We start from the raw sequence: 12,904 nt of genomic DNA on the forward strand, positions 1-12,904 counted from the left end.
TGTCATAGCCATTTTAGAATTTAATTTTTCTTTCACTATCATAGACCATGGGGACAGCACAACTGTAGACATGGAAAAGATGTTGGAGTTACATGTAGTATATATCACCATTACTTTCAATGTTCCATAATTAATTAGGAAAATGCATAAAATAACACAGTATATAATATATATCAATCAAACATAAAAGGCGTACAAAAAGATAAACCTTTTAATAAGTTAGTATAATCGAAAATGAATTAAATATTATAGGTGAGTAAGTAAGTAATAAAAGGAAATGCGAAAGTTTCATATAACAATGTAAACTTTTAATAGTAAATACTTAAGGAACTTTTATCACCACCAGGAGATCAAAATAATTGTAAAACATAAACTATCAACAAAAGCGAAGGCAAAATGTTTGAAAGTAGGATTTACGATATTATTATGAACTAGTAGTCTCAGATATAGGATGTATGTAGTCCAAATGATGGCCTCCAAGTTGTACCAAAAGGATGAATGTCTTTCAATTTTGAACATTGGCTTTGACATTTTGTCCGACCTCATCATAGTTATATTGTTAACATTGAAAAGATATATATAACGGTTAAAACCACATTTAAGATCTAATGGTAAAATACTCTATTGTATTGGTTTTTGGATTAGTGCTTTTCAAGAAAGGACAAAGAAAAATGTCACAATAAGGACATTGGCCAAGGTTCCTTGGAATTAACTCTATTCTCTCAAATATTGAAATATCAACTGTACCTATAGTTAGAATACCCGAGTTTTAGGCAATGGTCGCTTGATAATCCCATAAGCTGTCCGGTTCATTAAGAGAGTTTAAGCTATGTCGTGCTACTGTTGAAAAGAACAGAATTTCTCCATAGATTCTTGATGAAACGGATCCCTGATCAATATTTGCGTCCATTAAAAAGATATCAAGATATTATAATTTATTTGGTCTTGCTACAACATCCAATATCCGAAGTTGAAGTAGTAGTACATGTATTAGTAGTAGTAGTAGTAGTAGTAGTAGTAGTAGTAGTAGTAGTAGTAGTAGTAGTAGTAGTAGTATTAGTAGTAGTAGTAGTAGTAGTAGTAGTAGTAGTAGTAGTACTAGTAGTAGTAGTAGTAGTAGCAGTAGTATAGTAGTAGTAGTACTAGTAGTAGTAGTAGTAGTAGTAGTAGTAGTAGTAGTAGTAGTGGTAGTAGTAGTAGTAGTAGTAGTAGTAGTAGTAGTAGTAGTAGTAGTAGTAGTAGTAGTAGTAGTAGTAGTAGTAGTAGTGGTAGTAATAGTAGTAGTAGTAGTAGTAGTGGTAGTAGTAGTTGTTTTGCATATGACCCATTGTCTTCTTATAGAGATGAGGTCTTTTTTAAAAGTTGTAAAATTCGTAATCAAGTTTGTATTTACAGGCTCTAAGACCACTACTAATGACAAATCTGATGCAAACAGGTTAGATCTATCTGACAGTAAACTACTTATAAGACTAATTTCGAAGGGAGAAACATGTGGCTGAAAAAAAGTATTCCAATTTTCCAATTGCAATAAATCAAACAAAACACCATTTGATGAATTTTATGAATATTTTGAACACAAAAGTAACTTTCGATGGAAAAAATTATGATGATTTTAATGTTACTATGGATTTTTTTCAACCAAATGTGGTCTTCCCAGAACGGGGTGAAACTTTTTTGTTTAAAATAGAATCAATGCTTTTTAATCATAGAAACGATGTAAAGCTTACGGCAGTGATTAAATTGGGAAAAGAGATTATACGTCATATTTGGTTCGTATATGTAAGGTTTTGATATTGTTTATGTAAATGCATTATCTAAAGATTAATAAATGTAGAATACAAGGAAAAGTACTTAGAATTAAGAGTGAAATGTATCTGAAAGTAAACTCTTGTCTTTGTCGGAATACTTCTGCCGTGGAAGATGAATTATACTTTGTTTGTGTAAAACCTGCTGCTATAAATATAAGAAAGAAATATGTAAGTAAATACTAGTGCGTCTGACCATATGTGTTTATGTAGCAAACTACCGAATATTGCCTGATGTCATTCCAATAAAGGTACTTCCTTTAGAAGCAATGTTGAGTTTTGAGACAATTATACATAGGTAGCATACGGATAACGTAATGTTTGTTTTTTTTCAAATATAATTTTATAACATACAATCAACGTATTACTTTGGAGTTACATGGCATAATGACATCGTGACAAGCTTTAATATTAGTCTTGACATTCATGTTATTTGTAGCGTTAAGGATGTTTACCAGCAAATTTTACAACTTTTGATACACATTTCAATTAATAAACACTGATAGTGACATCAAAGACTCAATTTAACACGTTTATTTAACACTTAACAAGTAATTATATCCAGAAATTCTTTTAACATAATCATTTGAACATACAACAGGCCTTTTTGACTAAAAAAATAAATAACGAAATTTAAATTGAATGATGTAATAAATAAGCTCAATTGTAATTTAAATGAGACTTTCTGTTGTCGAGTGGTGTAAATGTATAAACATAAATCAAACTAAAAAAAATAACAAAATAAGAAAACAATGTTGTCGACATACTATCTGATTAAGACCTTAATTGATTTGAAGTGTAAGTACAAAGTTGCAATAAAAGTGTTAATGTTTGTTATCACAGTAACCTGCTCTGTACCGAACGTAGATGGCGCGGTCAAGGATAATCGGGATACGATTGTTTACAACATAACCGTATCGTACTCATGTGCAAGAGGCCACGTCCATACTAATGGCAGTTTAGTAAGAACATGTCAAGCTGACGGCCAATTGGATGGTATTTCACCAACTTGCACTCGAGGTATGTGGGTATTAGGTATAAATATTTGGCTTCTGGTTTATGGAAACCATTTTCATTGTTAATCGTATTTAATGCTCAAAACACTGCTTTCAGTTTCATATGTAAACATGAAAAAAAACGTTTTTAAATTATAATAGTCAATTTAACACATAATATCCTTACATCTACCTGTAATTTATCATAGGCCCACCATTCTCGCAGAACAATTGTTAACCCAAGTCGAAACATTCGCATTCAGTAGTTTTATGTAGTAAACAAATCATTTGAATTCGTCTGACATCCTTGTCGTCGTCTTTTTGTTGTGTTATATGATCATTGAAACGATGTGTAACCTATGGCAATGCATATCGTTTACATAAATATTTTAGATATACTTTCTTTCCGTATATGTGATTTGCTAATAATAACATAATGATATGAGGTTACTAGTATCATCATGAACTATTTTAATGCAATTTATACTTATCATTTTTTCCATGGTGGACATGAGTCTCGGCTCACTAGGAGGCGTTATATAAGGTCTGCTAATTGCGAAATATTTGAATCACTGTGTGATTTACAAGCCAAATATTAACACTTTTGTATTATGTGCTGCTTGATCTTCTTGTAATGCCTTCCTTCCTTCCTTCCTTCCTTCCTTCCTTCCTTCCTTCCTTCCTTCCTTCCTTCCTTCCTTCCTTCCTTCCTTCCTTCCTTCCTTCCTTCCTTCCTTCCTTCCTTCCTTCCTTCCTTCCTTCCTTCCTTCCTTCCTTCCTTCCTTCCTTCCTTCCTTCCTTCCTTCCTTCCTTCCTTCCTTCCTTCCTTCCTTCCTTCCTTCCTTCCTTCCTTCCTTCCTTCCTTCCTTCCTTCCTTCCTTCCTTCCTTCCTTCCTTCCTTCCTTCCTTCCTTCCTTCCTTCCTTCCTTCCTTCCTTCCTCCCTCCCTCCCTCCCTCCCTCCCTGATTATTTTGACCTTTTATGAAACAATTTTTTTGAATAATTGAAATCGAGTTCTTATGTTTCTATAAATAACTGTTTTATCACCACGAAAAAAAAGTTTTTTTTGCATAGCTCTGCAAAAAAATCATAATTTTCTAGCCCCGATTGATGGCCTCGTTCGGCTCTTGGGTAACGCGAAGCATTCAAGGGGTGCTCAAAATGGCCGCCAATGGATTCGAATGTACAATATTCGGACAAATATGGGCATAAACATAGACAAGTGGTCGTTAGTCATCCATGTTGAGTATAAGACATTTGTAATTGTATATAAAGATATTATTACATCTCATGTTTACTCAAAATGATGTTTAAATATTTGTCACATGTTAAAGTTCATATCACTTGGCATTTGCTTTGATTGTTTTTCAGAAATCATCTTAATGATATTGTTTTAAAAAATGATTGTGCAACACTTTAAGTGTTCTGTTTTAAATTGAAACTTTTAACTAAATAAATTTTTGGAAATCTTCTTAAATTTAACGGAGTTATGTCATTTTTGAAATATTTCGCCCATATCATTTATATGCATGATTTATTACAAAAATATAAAACAGCCATAGCTTTTAATCGTTTGATGGATTAAACAAAACATAATTCAGGTAGACAATCTGTTCGATTCGAGTATCACAACAAATCAGAATTGCAGTTTTCTTTAAGGGTTCCAATATTATTTTGAATGAGAAAAAACTCAAAAAATAAGATGGCCGCAAAATGTACCGAAAGTATGAATTTTTTTCAGATTTATTTTTGCTCAGAAATCATATTATTATACAGTAATGGTTAACATTAAACAAATTTACATTAACGTAATTCTAATGCAGTTTGACCATACGAATCTCAATATGGCTTCGAAGATGACCATAAAAATTAAACAAAATGAACGTTAGCTTTCAAATAGGCGTGTTTTCTACAAGAACTAATTTTGGACTGTTTTTGATGATTTGGACACATTAAGAGATAATAGATATCAATTCAGAAATGCATATAAACAAATTTATTGGTTAAAACATATCCACTAAATACTTAAAGCTACATAGAATCTCAAAGCCAACATTATGTCAAGATGGCCCTTATAAACTAGTGTATTACAATACAAATGGAAACTTTCCCGTATTGATTGCGCCGGTGGGCAGTTCTAAATCTTGTTTTAGATAATGTCATGTTCAAGATATTAAAAAAGTAATAACATATTACCAACGCCGTAGGTCAATCTAGTTTTTGGGGGGTATGTTGGCATTTGTGCGAGCGTTTGGACGGGTGTTTCGCAATAATATGTGTTGTGTCCGTGCAGAAACTTGGCCATGCAATGGTTGATTATAAATCAAAAGTATTCTCCTCGAGAAGCCACCGTGTCACGTGCAAGACAGATGTCAGTAGGTCAAAGGTCAAAACCACACTAAAGAGTCGTTGGCCAAATTTCCTTGTATTTTGGTTTTGGCGGGCTGTAACATGTTCAAGGGTTAGGGTATTTTAAAAATACTTAGAACAAATGTTTACCACAGGAAGTCGGAGCGTAGTGTGTTTGACTCATGGCAGTAGGTCAAAGGTAAATGTCACACTTAATGGTCATGGGTAAAAAAATCCATGTATTTTGCTGCTACGGGCTGTAAGTCGGCTATGCATTGGGGCAAATTGGTTACATTTGATTGTATTTCGCTTTTTTGAAATCCCCATAATGAACAGCCATCAGGTTGCTACCACTTTCATTCTTAGTCAAAGTACAATGCCAATAAAAAGCATTGTTGAAGATTTGACAACGATCTATTCTTAATATATACAACCTAGAAAGCGTGAAGTTGGCCTTGCAAAGCTCTTGTTCAACTTGCACAAACCTTTTATAGCGCAAATTGAAAACCTGGTCGCATTTGGGAGTGTCTAATAATGTATGATTTCCTTAAGGCACAAGAATGAGAGCCCTAAGGGCATAGTGCTACCATTGTCCTTTTGTGTGCATATTCATCACTCGTTCAATTTGCCAAAACCTTCTAAAAGCCCAAATTGAACACCTGGTCTCATTGCAGCATGTCTAGTATTTTTTTTATTCTGTTGGCAGAATGGCTGCGAGTCCTATCATGTTGTTTTTTTCAAATTGCCATATCCATGCTTGAGTTCAATCTTAACAATTTCAGGCACTATCGACACGACTTCTATTCGACTACAAAACGGCCTGCGTTTTGCCATAAGAAACCTGTTCACCATGGAATGTTGATATTTAAAAAGTAACATTAGAATTTACAATCAAAATGTCTTCTTTAGGTTCAAGTGCTATAAGACTACGTAATGGTACAACGCAATTAGAGGGTCGTGTTGAAGTACTTCACAATGGAACATGGGGTACGGTCTGTGGCGATGGTATTGACACAAACTTTGCCAAGGCCGTGTGTCGACAGCTAGGATATCCGTAAGTATGCGTGGGTTTTATTGCTAAATAGATAAATAATCAGGACAATAAAATATTGAATTATTTCTTGATCAGGCATTTGCTGTTAAGCCATTTCTTCTTCACGTTAATCACAGATTCTTGTAAAAAGTTCCAAATGTCTTGGCGGCATAGAATACACAAATGAAAAAAGTAAGAAAGACAATTTCGTGTATTCAGTTGCAAATATCATGAGTGGAAAGAGTCAATAAAAAAATGCATATCTGAAATACAAATATGTATTTGTTAAACCCCCAGTATATTTACATTTTACTGACCGTTCGGTACCTAACAATCCTTAATAAACACTCCTAGTTTTTATAAAGTATATATGTACTGTGTTGCTTATGGAGTTCTGTTGTTCCATGTTTATGGTTTGTGATTGTTTGTTTTTGTGTTCTATGTCTTTGGCGTTGACCCTGTGCCATTAAACGGGGTTTATGTTTAAACTTTCGACTACTTTGCTTGTTTCTGTAGTATTTCATATAAATATTGTTCAATTGCAGGGAAAATTCGACGGTACGTTCGAGTGCCTATTTCGGTGCAGGTAGTGGGCAAATTTGGCTGAGCGATGTTACTTGCCAAGGATACGAGACTTTGATCGACTTGTGTATGTTTAGGACGTGGGACAATCACAACTGCGGACATAATGAAGATGTCGGAGTTACATGCAGTATATATCACCTTATATCACCTACAATAGAAAAATGTATAATTATGATATAGCAATTTATACGTAAATTAGACATAAACATTGCACATACATAATACAGCAACTAGATACAAAACAGAAAGTATAATGAACATCGATTTTAAAAGAAAAAGGCAATGCGAATGTTTCATGTAACAATGCAAGTCATAAACATAAAATTCTTAAGGAATTTTGATGACTATTAAGATATCAAAATAATCGCATGTTTATCATAAGATATTCACAATAACGAAAACATGATCTTTGGAAAACTATGATTTATGAAAACATCATGACCTAGTAATCTTATTTATGGAATGTATGTAATCCTAATAATGGCCTCAAAAATGTACTAAACTGTTAAATGTATTTCAGATGTGTTTATTGGCTTTGCCATTTAGTTAGAAATCATGGTAGTTTTTTGTTAACATTAAAAGCATGCATCAATGTTATTGCAAAGCATTTTGACCATACCAACCACAATAAGCCGTCCAAGATGGCTGCCAAAATTAAACAAAATGAATGTTTTCTTTCTAATAGGCGTCTTCTTTACGATATACGATTATATTTAGACATCTTTTTATATTTCGAACACATTTAGTGATTCCGACGATATATCACTTCTGAAATGAATTTAAATAGATAAATAACTTAAAACCACATCCAATTTTAATGGAAACTTTACCGTATTGAAAATGTTCACATTCTACTATCGTCATCAGTTCTATTTGACTAGATCACGGCAGGCGGAAAAACTTGCGGAAGCTTTTTGCAATTGAAAGTTGACATTTTAAAAGCCTTAAATTGAAATTCGAAATGTTTTAGGACCAAGTGCTATCAGACTGCGTAACGGCTCAACGCAATCAGAGGGTCGTTTAGAAGTCTTTCACAGTGGAACATGGGGTACGATCTGTGATGATGGTACAGACATAAACTTTGCCAAGGTCGTATGTCGACAGCTTGGATATGCTACGTAAGTTATCTTGCCAAATATGTAAATGATTAAAACAAAAAAATGTTAAAGAATTTCTTGTTCATGAAAAACGTTTTCCTTCGCTTTAATCACTAATTTAGAAAACGATGTTTATTGGCAGTATATGATACACACATAAAAGAGTGAGAAAGACATCTGCATTAATTTCAATCCAGAAATCGGAATCAGGTTGTTGTCTTTATGCTTGGAGCATTTGTAGAGAGAGATTTATAAAAGTTCATTTTTTAGATATCAAAAACAAGTTATCTTAATGAGTAACATTTATCATGAGTGGAAAGGGTCAATAATCAGAAAAACAATGTTGTTTTTTTGTCTAGAAATATGTATTTGTTTGTCTTGTTCACTTCCAGGGACAATGTTGTTGCTCCTAAGGTGGCCTATTTTGGTGCAGGTAGTGGTCAGATTATGCTGGACGATGTTTCTTGTCAAGGAGACGAGATTGTGATCGACTTGTGTATGATTAATAGATGGGGATATCACGACTGCTCACATAATGAAGATGTCGGAGTAACATGCAGTATATACCATCTTTTATTTATCAGTTCCAAAGAGTACAATAGAAAAATGCATAATATGATATAATAATACATACATCAATCAAGCATATACATGTTCAACCCATGAAACACCAGAACTGCAAACACACTGAAGATGTCGGAGTTACATGTAGTATCTTTTACTTCTCCATTTCTGGAAAGTACAATAGAAACATGCATAATCTAATAGTATTCTTCATTCATAAATCAAGCATACAAAGCGTACAAATATAACCAAAAATTTAGGTACAGCACACCAGGTACAATCGAGAATGTATATCATTATTTAGGAGATAAAGTTAACAATAAAAGGAAATGTGTATTTTGTTATAACAATGCAAACCTTCAATAGTTAAATCCTAAAGAAACATAATGACCTTTCAGAGATCAAAATAATTGCATATAAAGCAACATATTCACGATGCCAATAGCAATATGTTTAGAAATAAGATTTTTTAATCACATCAAGAACTAAGAGTCTTAGTTATAGAATGCTTGTAGTCTTATTGATTGCCTCCAAATCGTACAAAAAAACTTTTTTCTTTTAATTTTGTGCAGTGGGTTTGACATTTGTTCAGAAGTCACATTATTATCTTCAAACAGTACGCATTAATGTTCTTATAAAAAACTAGATCATACCAAGCTCAATAAGGCGTCCAAGATGGCTGCAAAACATCAACGTTTACTTTTAAATAGGCGTCTTTCTACGAGATAAGAACTAATTTTAGACCATACCAAGCTCAATAAGGCAAAAATCAACGTTTACATTTAAATAGGCGTCTTTCTACGAGATAAGAACTAATTTTAGACTTAACTTTTGATAGTTTGGACATATTTAATGAGTACGACGAGATATCAATTCTGAAATGCATTTAAATAGGAAAAATACTAAAAACCTAATAAAATCATTGTCTAATCAGCAAAGGTTAATATCAAAATATTGCATATTCCCCACGAGAAGTTGGCATGTCGATTGCAAGACCGATGTCAGAAGGTCAAAGGTCAAACCATACTACAAATTGAATGGTATACATACACATGTCTTGGCTTGTAAAATTTTGGCTTGTTAAATTTTTAAGTAATGGTTTTGGCGACGGAATCTCTCGAACAGCTCCCAAAGTCATTCAGAAGCAAGTTTTCATTTGATAACAAATTATGAATAGATACATACTGATCAGGTACATTAAACGTAGCGTTAGTAATTCTATTGAGATATATACACATTTGAATTAAGAAAAATATATTAAACCTGAATTACGAAACTTAAATTATCTTAACATGTTTATTTAACACTTTACTTGTAATTCCATCCATACATTTTATTCAACAAATCCCTATGAACATACATCAGGCGGCGCTTACGTTTACTAAAAAAACTACCATTAATTACGTTATTAATATTGAATGGTAATTAGCTAGACTGTATTTCAAATGAAAACATCTGCTGTCGTTTGGTGGTAATGCAAAAACATAAATTAAGCAAATCAATATATTCAAGTGATAGCAAAATGTGTCAAGATACAATTTGTTAAAGCCCCTGAAGGTATTTAAATTTGTACTACGTAAAAAGTTGCGATTAAGCAATTAAGTATAATATAAAGGTGCACTCGTAATGCTATTGATTGTTATATACTCGTTATCGTAGTAACCTGCTATGTGCCGGACGTAGACGATGCTTCCAAAGATTCTGGGGCAACGATTGCTTACAACGCGACAGTTATGTACACATGTGCAGTAGGCCACATCAATACTGATGGCAATTTAGTAAGAACATGTCAAGCTGACGGCCAATTAGATGGTACTTCACCAACCTGTACTCGAGGTATGTGGATTAAGGTTACCAATATGGTTAGTGAAAAAATGTTGAACATGTAATCGCATTTGCCTTCACAAAACACTGCTTTCGGTTTCAAATGCCAACATGAAAAACCACCGGTCTGAGAGCGCATAGGTTTAGATCATGTTTCCTTACAGTATCATGTTATTTATCGTGGGTTCACCATTCTCATAGAATTATTGGAAACCATAGTCTTAACATCCCATTTAATATTTGATTATTTTTTTAAGCCAAGACATGTTGCCGTAAAGATACTGAAACCGTAAAAAATTCCATTTGATACAAATGGACCGCTCAAGGTCATTAACGGAAATGGTTACTATTAACATCATAAATGCGTTCTAATATTAATGTTAATCAGGATGAGCTTTCTGATACACGAAATCGTGATTTTATTAAACAAATCTTACAAGGTTATTAGCTTTTATTCAACAATTGTTTTTATACACAGACTGTGGCACCGTACCAGTGGTGCCAAACAGCACGTATACAGCTCATATAAACACACTCCTCGATGCACGTGTAACGTACTCGTGTAATTCTGGATATTCGGCGAGGGGTGCAGAGACCATTGTATGTTTGACAAATGGTTGGACCAGACGACCATTATGTCATCCAGGTGAGACGCGAATAATCGTCATCATCGTATTATTATATCGGATTGTTATAGTAAAACGCAATTAAATGTACTTTTTGTCTGATAAGGGTTGTTTTGTGATTGATTATTTGTAATCAAGTGAAAGTTATTTGCCCAAGTCCGTTGGATTATGCATTTCGTAATACAGCTTGAATTGAGAGGCCCTTGGGCTACTGAATAAGGACAAGTTTAATGCAAACGTATACAATCATGTGACTCAACAAATCTTCCAAAAATTAAATCAAATACCACATGGCCCCAATATCACGAAAATACTTAAGTCAAATCTCAAACTCAATCTCAACTCGTTTTACCATATATCATCAAAATTCATTGACAAAAATATATGTTTTTACAATTTTTTAAACCGCAGTCTATCATTGAATATGTTGATTGAAACCTTTGGTCTAGATTTTAATGGAAATAATTCTACAGCCAAAAATTTCTTGAGTACAATTCCTTGCCTTTTAACAATTACTCAAGTATATATATTTTTTTTCCTCTAGAATAAGTTTCTTTGAACAATTGTCAAAAATCTTCAATAACATATTCTATGAGAAAATTCATTTTCAAAAAATATAAAAGCATACAAGATTTTGAATAAAACTATGCTTTTATGTTGGAAAATGAGCTGAGATTGAGTTTGAGATTTGACTTAAGTATTTCGTGATTTTGGGACCTGATGAATGATATAAATATTTCGAAAATATTAGTACCAATATTTTTGGTGGTAAAAACTATGTTGCAAGAAGTTTTAATGATATTATCGACTTTTGTCAATCAAATGCTGCATACCCAGAACTAGATGAATCATTTATGCCCCCATAATAATAAATCATGTTAATCATAAAAAAATATTGAATGTGGCAATCAATATTTATTTATAGAATATGTTTTTGAAACTTTGGATATACCTAATTCGCATATTTTCATATGTTTAATAATAAAATGTACTAAGTTTTAAGTAATGGTTTTGGCGACGGAAACTCTCGAACAGCTCCCAAAGTCATTCAGAAGCAAGTTTTCATTTGATAACATATTATGAATAGATACATACTGATCAGGTACATTAAACGTAGCGTTAGTAATTCTATTGAGATATATACACATTTGAATTAAGAAAAATATATTAAACCTGAATTACGAAACTTAAATTATCTTAACATGTTTATTTAACACTTTACTTGTAATTCCATCCATACATTTTATTCAACAAATCCCTATGAACATACATCAGGCGGCGCTTACGTTTACTAAAAAAAACTACCATTAATTACGTTATTAATATTGAATGGTAATTAGCTAGACTGTATTTCAAATGAAAACATCTGTTGTCGTTTGGTGGTAATGCAAAAACATAAATTAAGCAAATCAATATATTCAAGTGATAGCAAAATGTGTCAAGATACAATTTGTTAAAGCCCCTGAAGGTATTTAAATTTGTACTACGTAAAAAGTTGCGATTAAGCAATTAAGTATAATATAAAGGTGCACTCGTAATGCTATTGATTGTTATATACTCGTTATCGTAGTAACCTGCTATGTGCCGGACGTAGACGATGCTTCCAAAGATTCTGGGGCAACGATTGCTTACAACGCGACAGTTATGTACACATGTGCAGTAGGCCACATCAATACTGATGGCAATTTAGTAAGAACATGTCAAGCTGACGGCCAATTAGATGGTACTTCACCAACCTGTACTCGAGGTATGTGGATTAAGGTTACCAATATGGTTAGTGAAAAAATGTTGAACATGTAATCGCATTTGCCTTCACAAAACACTGCTTTCGGTTTCAAATGCCAACATGAAAAACCACCGGTCTGAGAGCGCATAGGTTTAGATCATGTTTCCTTACAGTATCATGTTATTTATCGTGGGTTCACCATTCTCATAGAATTATTGGAAACCATAGTCTTAACATCCCATTTAATATTTGATTATTTTTTTAAGCCAAGACATGTTGCCGTAAAGATACTGAAACCGT

The 12,904-nt window shown here is 33.0% G+C and overlaps 1 protein-coding gene across 1 annotated transcript in view; it reads left to right on the plus strand.

Moving 5' to 3' along the window:
* The window catches only part of LOC128238333 (sushi, von Willebrand factor type A, EGF and pentraxin domain-containing protein 1-like), a 49,261-nt gene that overhangs the window by 20,764 nt on the left and 15,593 nt on the right, over positions 1 to 12,904 (plus strand). The window contains exons 5-12 of the mRNA XM_052954155.1: positions 2,649 to 2,825; positions 6,059 to 6,203; positions 6,728 to 6,894; positions 7,738 to 7,885; positions 8,257 to 8,423; positions 10,088 to 10,264; positions 10,731 to 10,898; positions 12,449 to 12,625. Coding sequence (XP_052810115.1) covers positions 2,649 to 2,825; positions 6,059 to 6,203; positions 6,728 to 6,894; positions 7,738 to 7,885; positions 8,257 to 8,423; positions 10,088 to 10,264; positions 10,731 to 10,898; positions 12,449 to 12,625 — 1,326 coding nt within the window. The remainder of the gene's footprint in view (positions 1 to 2,648; positions 2,826 to 6,058; positions 6,204 to 6,727; positions 6,895 to 7,737; positions 7,886 to 8,256; positions 8,424 to 10,087; positions 10,265 to 10,730; positions 10,899 to 12,448; positions 12,626 to 12,904) is intronic.

This window comes from Mya arenaria, chromosome 6, assembly GCF_026914265.1.
Source record: "Mya arenaria isolate MELC-2E11 chromosome 6, ASM2691426v1".
In the NCBI taxonomy this organism is placed as follows: domain Eukaryota; kingdom Metazoa; phylum Mollusca; class Bivalvia; order Myida; family Myidae; genus Mya; species Mya arenaria.